General features: G+C 57.3%; 1 protein-coding gene across 12 annotated transcripts in view; it reads right to left on the reverse strand.

The window, feature by feature from the left end:
• The window catches only part of HSPG2 (heparan sulfate proteoglycan 2), a 98423-nt gene that overhangs the window by 23325 nt on the left and 59383 nt on the right, over positions 1-15715 (reverse strand). For 7 of the 12 annotated variants that reach the window (XM_040464186.1, XM_040464144.1, XM_040464139.1 and 4 more), the window contains 19 exons: positions 12392-12484; positions 11972-12052; positions 11535-11765; positions 9261-9374; positions 8566-8693; positions 8372-8458; positions 7322-7380; positions 6968-7135; positions 6706-6816; positions 4693-4793; positions 4408-4588; positions 2935-3060; positions 2642-2794; positions 2419-2561; positions 1961-2096; positions 1726-1874; positions 1329-1479; positions 437-606; positions 206-353 (listed from right to left, as the gene is read on the reverse strand). In XM_040464186.1, the coding sequence (XP_040320120.1) occupies positions 206-353; positions 437-606; positions 1329-1479; positions 1726-1874; positions 1961-2096; positions 2419-2561; positions 2642-2794; positions 2935-3060; positions 4408-4588; positions 4693-4793; positions 6706-6816; positions 6968-7135; positions 7322-7380; positions 8372-8458; positions 8566-8693; positions 9261-9374; positions 11535-11765; positions 11972-12052; positions 12392-12484 (2530 nt within the window). The remainder of the gene's footprint in view (positions 1-205; positions 354-436; positions 607-1328; positions 1480-1725; positions 1875-1960; positions 2097-2418; positions 2562-2641; positions 2795-2934; positions 3061-4407; positions 4589-4692; positions 4794-6705; positions 6817-6967; positions 7136-7321; positions 7381-8371; positions 8459-8565; positions 8694-9260; positions 9375-11534; positions 11766-11971; positions 12053-12391; positions 12485-15715) is intronic. The other 5 variants (XM_040464194.1, XM_040464150.1, XM_040464115.1 and 2 more) reach the window with 2 other exon arrangements.

Here is a 15715-nt window from a genome sequence, read left to right on the forward strand (position 1 = left end):
TGAGGCTGGGAGAGAGGAGGAAGAGGCTGGAGCAGAAACACGAGGCACTGTGTGGCCAGAGAAAAGTGAGGAAGATGGGGTCTTCCAGCTCCAGCGTGGGCCTCCTCCCCCCACCCTCCCAATGGCAGCAGGAGCCGCTAGGACCTCAGCACCTTGAAAGGCCCTCAGCCCCTTCCGCTTGCCCTGCCCTTGGGCAGTTACTCACCAGGGATGGAGCCCGGAGGGGAGCCGGAGGCCTTGATGTCGACCAGGACGGAGGCCTCCAGGGGCCCAGAGCCAAGGACCACACGGCATACGTACTCGCCCGAGTCGGCTGGAGACACCTGGTGCAGCCGCAGCAGCGAGCCATGGGTCTGAATGCAAACGGGAGGGTTGGCAGGGGGCCAGAGGGGCCCCATCTACCCCTCCAGAAGGCTGGTCCCGAGGACGGCTGTACCTGGTGCCGGGCGGGGAGGCTGCCCCCACGCCTGTGCCATGTGACCTGCGCGTGGGCCTGCCCGGGCACCACGCAGTTCAGGTCCAGGGTCTGTCCTTCAGCCACGTGAGAGGAGGAAGACTCGATGCGGATGAGCTGGGTGCTGCCCGGAGCTGGGGCTCCTCCAGGAGCTGGCACAGAGGAACTGGTAAGGGGCCGGGGCTCCCGAGCCCCAGTCCTGCAGCCCTGGGGCAGAGCACCCAGGGACATGACCAGGGCCTGGCTTGGGAGGGCAGATGGGAGGCCTTTCTAAGGCTGGGACCATGCTTTTCTACCTCAGCATGGTCAGTCAGGCCCCTCCTTCTGTCACCCTCACCTCCAACTTTGGACTCGAGGCCCATTTGCCCACCCATGACTTCCTGATTAGGATAAGCTGCTATGGCCTACAGGCAACCAGAGCCCTTCAGTGCCCAGGCCAGGCCGAGGGACGCAGACAACAATGTTACAAGTCTCTCCTGGAGAGTGTTTGTCATCTGCTCACACCACAGGGTAGTGGTCTTGTCCCCCTTCCACAGATGAGAAAACTGAGTCCCTAAAATGTGGAATAAATAACCAGTTCAAAGCTGATAAGGGGTAGAGGCATGATTTGAACCCAGGTCAGCCTGACTCCCGACTCAGTGTTTAATCCTGACTCTGCTGCTTCCTGACGAAATCTGAAACAGTATCCTCGTCGTAGGGTCCCAGGTAAGCCAGATCAACCTTATCCCCACCCTTAGTCCCCTCACATCCCCAAAGCCCCCCTGGAGCACCCCCTCTTGTCTGGTTGTCATGGAAGAGTCCACCGGCACCTTCCCTGGCATCAGTGGGGAGATCCTAGGGCTTGGCCTCTGCCCGGGCCCACTTGGCTCCTCACCTGGGGTGTAGCCAGGGACTGGGTGGGTGTTGTGGAAGACAGAGACGACGATGGAGGCCTCCTTGGGGCCTGAGTCGTTCTCCACTCGGCAGACGTATTCTCCAGAATCAGCTGGAGAAACCTGGGGAAGCCGTAACCGGGAGCCATGCACCTGGGACAGGTTGGGACGCAGGTGTGTGAGGGTAAGGAGGGGCTGCAGTCACCACTTCCTCTGAGCCTTAGTGAGTCACTCATCAGGCTCTCACTGGCTCCACTCTGGGCTGCCCCATGACAGAAGCTGGACAGGGGGAGAAATAAGGGCTGGCCGTCGCTCGTGGAGGGCGTCCAGGCCGTGTGAAGCCTCTGCCTAGGAGGATCACTCCCAGGTCCCTCACCGCAGGCTCCAGGGCCCTCATACCTGGCTGTGGGGAGGCAGGCTGCCCCCTCGCTTGTACCACGTGATGGAGGTGTGGGCCAGGCCGGCCACCACACAGTTGAGGTCCAGCGTCTGGCCTTCAGTCACCGAAGGCGATGAGGACTCGATCCTGACTGGCGGGGAGCTGGCACCTGGGGGGTATCAGCGGCGGACTGAGTAGGCCTCGGGGAGCCCTGGCTTGCCCTCCCCGCTCCTTTAGTCCCCAGAGGCCCCGCACCTGGAAGGACAACCACTTGGATCCGGGCCTGCGCGGTGCCCGCGGGGCTGCTGGCCACGCAGAGGTAGAAGCCGGCGTCGGCAGCTGTGATGGCCGGGATGAGCAGCGTGGCGATGTCTGTGCGCTCGGACCGGGCCTGCCACACGGTGGGAAGGGTCAGCCGCCCGGGGGGGCGAGGCAGCCTGGCAAGGGCTAGCCAGCGAGGATGGGGGAAGGGGGCAGAAAGGGTAGTTGGACACGAGGGAGGGCAGAGCCAGGCGGCTGGCTAAGCAAGAGGCCAACAGCCGCTACCTGCCCGGGTGCGCCGAACAGGACGTCTGAGCAGGCCGCCGTTTCGGAAGTGAAGGAAACCGGAAGGGGGAGAAGACTTGGTAGGAAGGGGAGACGGGGAAGGAAGGCGGTAGGTAGGTGCCGTGACCCTGTTGAGCCTGCGGGCCGGCCCAGACAGAGTTCCTCACCTGTGGGGGGAGGCTGCCCCCTTCCTTCCTCCAGGTGATGGTGGCGCTGGGCACCCCTGCGGCCCTGCAGTACAGCCTGACGGTGCGACCTTCGTGTACCTGAGTCCTCTCTGGGCTCACCTGGACCCTGGGCCCGCTGCCCCCTGCACACAGAGGCCTGTGAGGACATCTCTCTGGACTGCCCGCGGGCTCCCAAGCTCCACCCTCAGCCGTGTCCCCTCACCGTGCACGTGGAGCACAGCCCTGGCCACGTGCTGCCCGGCACTGTTAAGGGCACGACACAGGTACTGGGCTTGATCCGAGGGCTCGACGGCTGGCAGGCGCAGGATGCCGCCGTGGATCTGTGCCTTCTGAGGGAGCTGGCCGCCAGGGCCCCCTGACGGAAAGGGGTGGCATCAGCACCCACCGGGCACCGCCAGGCCCTGTGGGTGGTAGGTCCCACAGCCTGGAGTCCCGCCCCTGGCCCCCCACATCCAGGGGAGGGAGGCCCTGCCGTCAGTCCTGCCACGGCTTCACCTGTCCACTCGAGGGTGGGCGCGGGGTTCCCGGTGGCACTGCAGCGGAACTCGGCCAGCTGTCCGGGCTGCACGGTGAGCTGCGGCGGATGGATGGAGACCACGGGGGCGGACGGGGTGCCCGAGGCTGACGGGGGAGGAAGAAGCAGTATGTGAGAAGCAGGGTGAGGAGCGCCCCCTTGCTGTTGGTCTCTGTTCTACTCCAGCCCCTCGTGGCCGTGGGAGCTTTTAAAATGTCCCCGGGTGCCAGGGGCGTCTGGGTGGCTCGGATGGTTAAGCGTCTAACTTTGGCTCTGGTCACGATCTCACGGTCCGTGAGTTCGAGCCCCGTGTCGGGCTCTGTGCTGACAGCACGGAGCCTGGAACCTGCGTCCGATTCTGTCTCCCTCTCTCCCTGCCCCTCCCCCATTCACACTCTGTTTCTCTCTCTCTCAAAAATAAACAGACATTAAAAAAATACTTTTAAAAATGTCCATGGTTCTTGATACTTCCCCATTTAAGGCCTGTTGGTGGCTCCCCAGGGCTTTTCGAATAAAATCCGAACTCCTTGCTGTGCTGTGATCCACCTCTGCCCACAGCCTCACGTTCTTTACCTACCCCCTTCCCACAGCTCCAGCCACGCTAACCCTGCCGATCCTCAAACACATCAACATGCACCTGCTGCAGGGCCTTTGCACGTGTTGGTTCCTTTGCCGAGAACACTCTCTGCCAGCTCTTCAAGTGGCTGAACACATCCTCTTCCTTCAGCTTTCAGCCCAGACGTCACCTCCTCAGGGAGGCCCTCCCTGACCACCCCATGGAAAGTAGCCACCCTTCACCCACCTCACTGTCTGTTCCTATCCCGGCCCTCATCACCGTGTGAAATTCCGTTGTTTGTTCATTTGTTCCCATGCTTATATTTTTTTTATTTTATTTTAACTTGTTTTAGTTTTTTAAATTTACATCCGAGTTAGTTAGCATATAGTGCAACAATGATTTCAGGAGTAGATTCCTTAATGCCCCTTCCCCATTTACCCCATCCCTCCTCCCACCACCCCTCCAGCAACTCTCTGTTTGTTCTCTATATTTAAAAGTCTCTTCTGTTTTGTCTCCCTCCCTGTTTTTACATTATTTTTGTTTTCCTTCCCTTATGTTCATCTGTTTTGTCTCTTAAAGTCCTCATATGAGTGAAGTCCTAGGATTTTTGTCTTTCTCTGACTGACTAATTTCACTTAGCACGATACCCTCCAGTTCCAGCCACGTAGGTGCAAATGGTGTTCCCATGCTTATTGTCTCCCTATTAGAACACGTGGTGCAGGAGGGCAGAGCCCCTGTTTGTCCCCCCCCCCCCCCCCCATCTCTTCAGAGTCTAGTCAGGCCCAGGCACACAAACTGTTCACAAACTGTCAGCTGAATGAAGAAATGGTCGCCAGTCCCGGCGGGCACGGGGGAAGGCCGTGGGTGGGTGGGCCAGGTGTGGAAGTGAATGGTGTACCTTGCACGTGCAGTGTGGCTGTGCCCTGGTCCATGGCGAACATGTTGGAGCCCGTGCAGACGTAGGTGCCCGCGTCGCTCGGCTGTACGTTGCGAATGGTCAGGATGCCGTTGAAATCCATGGCTCGGGCTGGCAGTTTCCCATTGTGCAGGCGGGTCCAAACCAGGGTGTAAGCAGGAGACTGCAGGCGGGGTAAGGAGGGTGGGATGGCGGTCAGAGGCGAACTTCAGAGACACTAGAAGCCAGAGCCGCCCTCCCCTGATGTCCACGCACGGCTCTGCCCACCTTGCTCTTGGCTGTGCAGATGAAGGTGACATCAGCCCCGGGGCGCACGCTCTGGCTCCGCTGCTCCTCCACGGTCACCGTGATGGGCTTGCTTGGAGCCTCTGTGGTGACAGGAGGCACCCCCTGAGCCAGGTGCTGGCCAGGCCCCATCTCCTGTAGCCACTTTCTCTCTCTCTCCATCGTCCTGTCTGGGTGTCACTTCCTTCCCAGGCTAGCTTAGATTCCACTGCGTGCCCTGGTGCCTCCCTCCCTCACGCTGGCTCAACCCCACGGCTTCTTCCCGCTGGCACCGAGAGCCACAGGCTGCAATCAAAGAGCATCACGCTGCCACGAGTCCACCTGGCGTCGATTCATGGTCACAGACCACGAAATTGCCCTTAACACTTTGCACTTCACTCCACTGGGCTTCTCTGTCTGGTTTGAGTCTCCATCCTCCCCAACAATTTCACACCTCCAGCCTCTCCACCCACCCGCACCCCACTTCCGTTTCCACAGCCGAGGGCTTCAGCTCACGCTTGCTGAAGAAATCGAGACTACCAGTCAGGACTTTGCCCATCTTCCCAAATCCACCCACCTGCCCTCCCTCCTTCCTGGTCCCACAGGACGAGACCCTTCCCCCCCAACCCATCACCGCAGCCCTGCCCTGCCCGGCCCCACCCCTCCCAAGGACTTCCTCCCAGGGCCATGCATTATCTTGCTACATCAGTCCCTCCTCTCCCTCTGCACAGATCATTCTACTCCACAGACAAATGTGTTCTAGAATTTTCTACCTTCAAAAACACCCCCTTGACCTTATACTCCCCCCAGCTATTGCTACACGTATTGGCCTTCCTTCAGAGCCAAGACTCTTTATTTATTGATTTTAAGGAGGCTCCGCATCCAACGTGGGGCTCGAACTCATGACCCTGAGATTAAGAGTCACGTGCTCTACCAGCTGAGCCAGGCAGCCACCCTAGAGCCAAGACTTTTGAAAGAGCTGTCTGTCCTTGCTGTCTACGCCTGGCCTTCCCCTCCATTCTTTGCCTCTCTCCAGTCTGGTTTCTACCCCTTCTCTCCACTGTATGGCTCTCATCAAAGATGATGACCTCCACGGGTCCCTTCTCTGCCCGTATCTGACTGCCCCGGGGCATGTGGGGAGGCCAACCACTCCTTTCAGGAAGCCCCCTCACCACATGACCCCCAACACACCTGCTCTCCTGCTCTCCTCCTATCTCAATGGCTGTTCCCACTTAGTCCCTCGTGCTGTCTTCCCTCTTCACCTTGACATGTTCAAGCTGGAGCTACAGACTCGTGATGCCCCCTGACCTGTGTGCAGCAGGTGCTGTGGGTGCCCCGCCCGCATCCCCTTCCCCTGTCACTTCAGAGCCCGCCTGCCTGACCCCTGCCAGCCGCCGCATTTCTGTGCCTGAGTCCTTCTCGGGCCACCGGGGACTGCCGTGCCTGCCCCCAAGGTGGTATAAAACGCGGGGGCCCTGGTGATCCTAGAGCACAGGCCTCAATCAACTGGCCCTGGGATGGGGGACTCCGAGGTGCACATTTTACTCTGGAGTTTCCTGGAATTTCTTTGGCTGCGGTGAACAACTGTCCCCGGTGGGAATGTGCTCGGTAACACGCCCTCTATGGGATGTCTTCTCTTTCCTGCCTCACTTCACTTCCTACAGAAACTGCTGGCATGAAAATCCTCATCCCAGACTCAGCTTCAGGGGTGGGGGTCGCCAATGAAAACACCCGCCTGCTGAGCCTGCTCATCTCGGTAAATGGCACCTCATTTGCCTGCCTGCTGGGGTCCAGACCCGTGGGCATTATTTTAGCTTTTCTTTCTCTCTCAGTGACCACAATCAAGTCCTGCCAATTTTGCCTCTAAAACTAGCCTTGACCCCACTATCTCTCCATCTCCGTGGCCAGCACCCCCGTGCCCCACCACCCTCTCCAGCGGAGGGACGTGCCCACTGCCTGTGTCCACAGTCCAGCCCGGCACAGACGGGCTGGGGACGGAGTGGAGCAGGGACTCACCGGTGACCAGCAGCTCTGCCCGGCTGGTATTGGCGCGATGGAGATTACGACAGGTGCAGATATAGACGCCAGCATCTGATGGCTGGACGCTAGGGAAGTGGAGCTCAGAGCCTGGTGGGAAGTGGAGAGGAGCTCATCAGCGCAGATGCACCCCGTCTCCCACCCGGCCCTGCGTGTAAGGACAGGATCGCAGCAAACAGGCCTGTGATTCCCCTCCCTCTGGGGTGGCTCATGGGGCTGAGGGGCCCGGGGTCATGGGTACCTTGATGTCGCTGCTGGGTGCTGCTAGGCAAGGGACGCCCATCCTCACGAGACCAGTAAAAGTAGTGGGGTGGGCTCCCACTGACCTGGCACCACAGGGAGTGGGAGCCACCTTGGGGTACTATGGTCCGAGCCGGATGCACCTGGACCACCAGTGGGGCTGCATCTGCTGGAGGAAGGACAGGAGAGGCCATTCAGGCAGGAGCTCCCAGCATGCAGCACTGTCTCAGGTATCTCTGTCTTCCCAAACCCTGGTGTGCCCCACCCTCAGCCCTGCCCCCCGGATGTAGTGACTCTCAAACTCCCTAGGCTCACTGCCTTCTCCATCACCCTGACCCGCCACGATCCCACTTACCTTGGGGCAGGCACCGGCCCCCCCGCACATTGGGGTTACCCACGTAGCCTGGGGCACATCTGTAAGGAGGAACAGACCAGCTCTGTCAGGCCCCAGGCCCCAGGCCCCAGGGGACTCGGTGCCTCATGGTGGACTTGCGGAGCCAGAAGTCCAGCGGGGGTGGGCTCAGTGCGGGGTGAGGAGGCTCACAACTCTGGAAGGACTTTGGAGACCAAAGAGGCCTCAACACGGCCTCACTGAGCTAAGAACGGCGATGTTAGCAGATTGGACAACGGGGGTAATAAGGTCTTTAGTCTCCAGGGAAACATTCATTCAACAAGCATTTATTAAGCAACTACTACGCTAGCTTGTGGAATCGGGACAGTGAGCATGATGCAGCTCTCGCCCTTACAGACCTGGCTTGTCGGGAAACCAACGAGGAACTATGTAAACGAGAGAGACGCACATGAGGGGCACTAACCCAGGCCTGAGAGTCAAGAAGCTCCCCAGAGGACCGCACTACTGGCTTGTTATATTCCCTTGGAGCAGATTGGACTCCAGAGAACTCACCACTCTTCATAATTATGTGTTTGTATGATTACTTGCTGCCCCGTCTCCCATGACAGGTGGTAGACTCCCTAAGGGCTGAGACTGAATCTGTTTCGTTCACCCCTTTACCTCCAACACCTTGGCGCACCACATGGCACACAGTAGGTGCTCAAGAAAAACATGATGAATGAGCGAATGAAACTGAGCTTTGAAGGCTAAACAGGAGTCAGTGAGAAAGGGGAGGTTTGAGGGTGAAGAACGTTCCACGTAGAGGGAACAGCGTGTGCAAAGACCAGAACATCAGGAAGTCAAGAGGTTAGGCCCAGCTATCGTAGATTCGGGTGTTAAAAGGGGAATGAGCTTGGGCTTGGCCCAAGGGCAACGGGGAATCTTGGAAGGGTTTTGGGCAGGGGAAAGATGTGATCCTGGCAGAGACCTTTCTGAGCAACACCCCCCCAGGACTCTCACCTAGGAGTCTACCATATGCCCCCTTCCTCCCCCCCATCCTATTTGCAAACTTACTGCTCACAGTACTGGCCAGTGTAGCCAGGTTCACAGGCTGTGCATCGGTACCCGCCAGCTCCCAGGCTCTCACAGGTGCGGGAGAACCTGGGATGGGGGAGGCAGAGGTCAGGCCGGGGGACGCCCACCCTCCACCCGGTGCCCTCCACTCCCAAGTGGGAGTTCTTCCTTGGGCCCTGAACGGGGACACCCACATGTTCTCCGGGTTGGTCAGTGGGCAGGCGCAGGGCTGGCAGTCCTCAGGTGTCCCGGCAGTAGCATCTCCATAATAGCCAGGGGCACACAGCTCACAGAATTCCCCAGCGGCGTTGTGCTGGCAGTGCTGTGGGGCACAAGGATGTCAGCCACCCGCCATTTGGCAAAATCTACCCCAAAGTGTACAGTTTTGTAATCCCTTGAGCTGGAAATTCTGTATCTGTGAGCCTATCTTAAATAACTGTAGAAGGGGCGTCTGGGTGGCTCCGTTGGGTAAGCATCCGACTCTTGATTTCGGCTCAGGTCATGATCTCACGATTTGTAGGGTTCGAGACCTGAATGGGGCTCTGAGCCGGCTGTATGGAGTCTGCTGGGATTCTCTCTCTCCCTCGCTCTCTCTGTGCCTCCCCCACTGGCGTGCGCTCGCTCTCTCTCTCTCTCTCTCTCTCTCTCTCCAAATCAATAAACTTAATAAAAAGAGAAGGATGTTATTCTACCATCCTGGCCATCCCACAATGCCTACAGTGCCCACTGCTGGTTCAGGCACTTTGTCCCACAATCCGTGCCCTGCCACCTTGCCCCTGGACCTAGGCCCACCTTACCAAGCCCACCCCTCCCTGCCTCCCAGGCAGCCCCGGTGCCCCACCCAGGCCCGGAGAAATTGACCCCTGCCCCTGCCCTGTTTGCGTCTTACCGAGCAGGCCCCGGTCTCCGGGTGGCACAGGTCTGAGTGGCCGTTGCATTCACACAGCTCACAGTGGCCGAGGTAGAGTCCACTGCCAGTGCGTGTATAGCCTGGGGCACAGTCCTGGGGAGGGAGGAGGGCTGGTTTCTATCTCTAAAGTGGTCCCATCTGGAGCCAATAGACCAGAACCTTCTCTCTCCAGCCTCTCTCCACAATCTAGACTCCCATTGGCTCTTGGTTGGGAAATCCCAGGCCCGGCCCTCCTCCCCAGCATCCTCTCTTGGAACCTTCCTCCCTGTCTTTGTGCTCAGTTTCTCAACACTGTGGAAGCTGGGACATCTCCAGCCACTCTGAATTTACTGAAATCATAGTTCACCCTTAATGGAGGAGAACGCTTCTCCATTTCCCATTTTCGTTCCTGAAAATTCTTCTGGTAGGGTCTCTATTGAAAAACTGAACTCCTAGACGGAAAAACAAGGTTCAGGAGACCCAGATTTGGAATGAGCCCTTGGAGATCTTTACAACTACCTCACAGTCACTAAATAAAGTGAAAGAGGCAGGCATCTCACACACAATCGAGGATGTTTTTACACATTCTGAGTGAGTAACCATGGGTTTGGAAAACAAAGAGTTTCTATTCACTACCCCTCCTTTGAAACTTCTCCAGGCCCCTCCCGCCCCCCAACCATTTCAAAGGGATGTTTACAAATCTGTTTTGCTTCACTGCAGAAAGTGCGCACACAGGATTATTCTGCCCTCCCCAGGGCTTCTCCTTCAAAATGTGTTATTAAATTTGATAACTTCAAAGGAGGTGAAGTTCATATGTTTGGATTTGAAAGTCTGTGGCCATAGCAAAGGTGCACGAATGTAAAATTGCGGAGATGTGCACTTTGCACAGGGGAGTTCCTGCATCTGGGCGCTGGCTGTTCCCACACTTGACCTCCCTGCCGCCCACCTGGCATTGCAGCTCAGCCCCCTCCCCTTCCTTCATCCTCCCCCTTCCTCAGTTCCAAGTTCACTCGTCCAGTGTTGACTGGCGGCCTGCCAATGTGTCTGGAAACTCAGTGGTGGACAGTCAGCTCAGGCGCTGCCCTCAGGGAGTTCACGGTCTCCAGCCAAACCCTCTGGATGCTCTTGGGTTCTCTGCAACGGCCAGCCCTCTGTTCCACCCCCAGTGCCCTCCCTGTTAATAGGGGTCCCTGTCTCTCCCCGACCTGTCTCATTCACCAGGGCAGAGAGGACTTTTCCTGATGCCCAGCGCAGACCACAGCACTCCCTTCACGGCTTGGCATTCCCTACTGAGCGGAACCTCATTCCAGGCCTAAGGAAGTAGCCCCTGCCCCCTCAGCTTTTCGGGGTGACCCTTCTGCATCATGGACTATTTCCTCATACAGTCCTCCTTGTGAGCTGCCCAGAATCCTACCCTGCTCCGCACTGTTTACCTCTCCGAGGCATTTCTATGTTCTGCTTTGGCCCAGAAAAATACGTGTATCCGTATTGCCTCCCTGTCTCTAGGGGGCACCCTGGGAGCACGAGCTGGGTCTTAGTCTTGGGAGACCATAGTTGTATCCCCTTGGGAAAGCCACTTAGCCTTCAGAGCCTCTATTAAAAAAAATCCGTTAGGGGTGCCTGGGTGGCTCAGTCGGTTAAGCCTCCAACTTCGACTTTGGCTCAGGTTATGATCTCACAGTTCATGAGTTCGAGCCCCACATCAGGCTCTGTGCTGACAGCTCAGAGCCTGGAACCTGCTTCGGATTCTTTATCTCCCTCTCTCTCTGCCCCTCCCCTGCTCACACTTAGTGTCTCTCTCTCTCAAAAGTAAATAAATATTTTTTAAAAATCTGTTAAGAGGGGATAATTACACATCTTTCACGGGTGTTAGGAAGAATAGATCAGATACTGCATAGTACATTTAAGTTATGGCAGGGGCAACTGGGTAGCTCAGTTGGGCGTGCGACTCCTGATTTTGGCTCAGGTCATGATCTCACGGTTCATGAGTTCAAATCTGTGTAGGGCTCCAGACCGGCAGTGTGGAGCCTGCTTGGGATTCTTTCTTTTCCTTTCTCTCTGACCCTCCCCCACGCGCTCGCTCTCTCTCTCTCTCTCTCTCTCTCTCTCAAAATAAACTTAAAAAAAAAAAAAAAAGAAAGTTGCTATTCAGATGCAAGAAAGGCTTTTAAAAAATTAAAGTTATGGCAGGAATGACAGGCCACGGACATGGCAGCTGACCAGCTTGCTGACCAGCTGTACCAGAGCAGATGTGTCTGGGCTGGCCGCACTCACCTGGCATGACAAGCCAACATAGCCCGGGGGACAGCGGCATTCCTCCACCTCCATGGCCCGGGGTCCCTCTGAGGGCCCAGGCTGGGCGACCTCCAGGCTGACGGAGCTGATGCTGGCCGCCCGTGGCATCGAGGAGAACGTGGCCCGGACCAGGAGCTCATCCAGGTCGGCCAGCGCCATCAGGAGGTGCTCGCGCGTGGCCGGCTGCCCATCAGGCCGGCGCCAGAATTCCTGGGTGGGGGGACAAAGCGAGTGTGGGTGAGGGGTGTGAGGCCCCGCGTGCTAGTCCTGCAGCACCGCTACCCCATCCCCTGGCCTCCAGGCACTGGCCGAGGACTGTGAGGTGAGGATGGGGGATGGGCAGGGGAAGCACCGTCGAGGCCAGGCTCCAGAGCAGGGTGGGCAGTGGGGGAGGGTCGGACACAGTGTGATCTCACCTCTCGGAAAATGATCTCGAAGCTCTTCCTCTCTGGGCCCTGCGGCGCTGGCTGGGAGGCTACCAGCATGATGTTGTTGCCCTGGAGAGACACCGGCAGGATTGGGAGGGGAATCAAGGGGCCCTCGGGGACAGAGGAGTCCTCCACCAGTCCCGGCCTCTCTGTGACACCAGCCTCCAGTCTCTGATTGCCCAAGCTCACGTGCCCAAAGGAATCAGGTCCACGTTCACTGCCTCTTTCTCAGCAGCTGGGCCTCTGCCTGGCTAGTGTCTAACCTGACTGGGTGGGGGGCCATGGGCCTCGGGCCCCCAGCTCGTGCCAGGCCAGCTGAGCCCTGGGCCGATAGGACAAGGACACCGAGGGTGGCTGCTGGTTTCCACCCTCCCCTTCTGCCCGCCCAGCTGGAAGCCACGTGCTCACCGTGATCTGGACGTCAGGGTCAGAGAGCGGACTGCCATGCGCCCCCGCCGTGTAGGAGAGGGTATATCGCAGCTTCCCGCCATAGGCCGCCACCTGCAAAGAGGCAAGCCCTGCAGTCACAGCCCGACTCTGCCTTCCTCCATGGTGGGTGCGTGTGACCCTACCGGTGAGTGGGCGGAGCTTCTCAAGGCTTTTCTGTACCTGCGCTGTCCCCTCCGTTCAACCGGAGGCCAGTGCGCTTGGCCCCTGGTTGCCAAGGAGACAGGCACCTGTCAGTTCCTTTGCTGTCTTGGACCTGCCAGGGGGTGACCCTGAGCAGCCTTGACAGCTCAGCAAACAAGCTTCAAGTCCCTTTCCCTTTGAAGAAATTTCCCAAAAAGTAGACAGGGGTACTGACAGTGATCATCACGAGCTTGCCCCAGAAGGTTTACAAGTTCCCGGCCGTGGGGGTAGGGCTGAGGGGGCGCCTTCAGAGGCCTTGTCCCTTGGGCAGGTGGTTTTTGTCTGCTTAGAATTCATTTCCCTGTTTTTTTTGCAAACTACGGCCCTGGTTTCCTTTAAAGGAAACTATGTCCTACGTGCGGGCCATGTAGTTTGAGGACAGACGTGAACCAGGTCTGGCCAATGTGCATTTTCCACCAGAGATACCCCCTTTACTAGTCAGATTGGAAGCCGGAGAATGATGCCAATGGAGATGAAAGTCCTAATGAGCCCCTGAACCCAGCCATGCCTGACACCAGCTTCCTCGGACTTTGTAGTTGTAGGAGCTGGCTGTACTTGGGTTTTCCATCGCTCACAACTGAGAGAGTCCTTAGGCTTCCTGCTGGGGGCTTTCACGTGGGCAGCCAAGGCCCCAGCTCTGTCCCAGGACTTTCCTTTATCTCCTCTGCCACCACAGCAGATGTTCGGATCAATACCACACTGCATCAGGCCTAGCCCATCTGTTCATTTTTGTGTTCATTCAGTTGGTGAGCACTTATTCAATGCCTACTGACTACATGCTGAAATTGAGCTATACTGTCCTGAGGATGTTTTCCACAAGCTCAGGGTGAGGGAAGGAACTCTAAGGCATAACTGGATAACCATGAAACAACTTAGTTTCCTGCTTGCTTTGGATGCCAGCAGGTTCATCACTGCTTCCAGACCAAGCTGTAGGCGTGTGCAGCAGGGTGGCTCCCTGAGCAGACTCCGAAGTCTAAGACTGGAGTTCAAGTCCAACTGTACTGGCGGGACAGCCCTGGACAAGGCACCTAACCTGAGTCTTACTTTCCTCTTACGGAAATAGCAATAAAAATAATATGTACCTTGAAGGGTAGCACAAAGATTAAGTAACAAAGGCTCTGTAAAATACTGCCCTGAGCAGAGTGTCCCCAGAGTGCACGGCCTCCTTGCCTGCCAGCTCCTCACACACCTGGCTGTGCTCTCGGCTTCGGCAGATCTTTCTTATCCCCATTCCCCCCAGATCATGCCAATTCCGTCCCAGCTGCCTCTCTGAATGCTATTTCATGGCATATTATGCATATTCTTAAGAGGCATTCTAAATAGTTTTTGGAACAAGACGGAGCTGACGTCAATCCTAACAGTAATGCCAACGGTGATGATGACGTTGATGATGCTGGCGATGACAGGAACGACCAGGGCCAGGGTCGTCCTCTGCCCAGATACAACGCAGCACACAGGAAGTGCTAAAATAATGCTTCCTGAAGGAACGAATGCAGAGCCAAGAGCTAGGTGAGTGAGCTGGATATGGGGTAAAGCCTCCTGGGTGAGACGGGTCCCTGCCAGGGCCTGTGGCCACTGATGGGACACCAGGCAAGTCCCTTCCCCTCTCCGGGCCTTGATCTACCTACCCATCTGTGTCATAAAGGACTTTGAAAAAGGGCTCTCGAATATTTTAGGTTTTGATGACACCCTGTTAACCCCCAGCTCCTTGTTACCTTGTTCCCCAGGAAGGCTTGGGGCAGCTGCCAATAATAGAGGCTCCCAGGAAGTAGAGAGAAGCCTTCGTAGGAGAGAGAGAACTAGGACAGAAGGACAGGCGATGAGAGCTGCTGGGGGGTCGGGGGTGGGGGATCCAGAGCACAGCTACAGTCCCAGCGGGGACACATTTGCACGCATGCACACGCACACACACACGCAAACCCTGGAGGGAAGGCTGGGGTGGGGGCTGTGGAGGGATAGAAGCCCCTAGCCGAAAGCTCAAGTCCTAGCCCTGCTCTTGGGACAACTTGTGCCCCATCCCTGGATCCAGAGACCCCAACTGTTCTCACTGGGCGTGGTTGGGTTGGTGTCTCCTCACATCTGGTGTGTGCCTCTTGGGGACCCCACGATGACTTATGCAGCACACCAGAAAACATTTTGAAGTTTAGTAGGTATTTTAACATGTATTGGAAAATGTATTACCAGCGCAAATGAGCTGCTGTGTGATAGACTTAAAAGGAACTTTGAGGGGCGCCTGGCTGGCTCAGTCGGCGGAGCGGGCAACTCTTGATCTCGGGCTTGTGGGTTCGAGCCCCACGTTGGGTGTAAAGATTACTTAAAAACGTCTAAAAATAATAATAAAATCAAGGGAAATTTGAAGTAAATCATAGCCCAGGTAGCGTGCAGAAATGGCAGAATTTGTGAAGTTGGTTCACAAACAGCTAAAGTCTGGAAAACATGGTGGTGGTGGTGGGGTCTCTTGGCAGGTGCCTTGGCACATACCTGAGAGCCTGCTGAGGAAGGCGCAGAAGCTGAAGAGGAGGAGGAAGAAGGGGAGGAGGAGGAGGAGGAGGAGGAGGAGGAGGAGGAGGAGGGGGAGGAGGAGGAGGAAGGGAGAGCTGCTTGTAGGGCAGCTGCAGGCTGGGGATGGAGCAAGAGCCCCGGGGCAGGTGGATGGGGGTGGGCAGCAAAGCTGGAAAGGAGCTGCCAGATCTCGGCATCCATCCGCCTCTGGGCCTCATCCACCTGGGGGACCGGGAGAGGGAGGACAGAGGAAAGGAGCAGAGAGGGACAGAAAAGACGCCGTGAGGCTCTGCCTCCCATCAGGCGGCAAGAGGCCCCACGAGCCACCTACTTCTGTGCTATCTGTTCACAAGTGCCTGACCTTCTGGCCCTCGCACCCGATGTCCTCTTGCTCCTCATGACCCTGGTGGGGCGATCCTGGGATGGGCCCAGATGACTATGGGCAGAAGCCCATACAGAAGACACCTCTCTGTCGAGCTCAGGTCCCCGGGGCACTTGTGGTAGGGAAGGCCGTTCCCTGGGCCTCACTTAACCATGCATGCCCATGGTGCCAGCCCAAGCCATTGATGGCTCTGGAATGTTTCCCATGGGCAACACTGG

The sequence above is a fragment of the Herpailurus yagouaroundi genome, unplaced genomic scaffold (assembly GCF_014898765.1).
Source record: "Herpailurus yagouaroundi ecotype Mexico unplaced genomic scaffold, PumYag 77, whole genome shotgun sequence".
NCBI classification, from domain to species: Eukaryota; Metazoa; Chordata; class Mammalia; order Carnivora; family Felidae; genus Herpailurus; species Herpailurus yagouaroundi.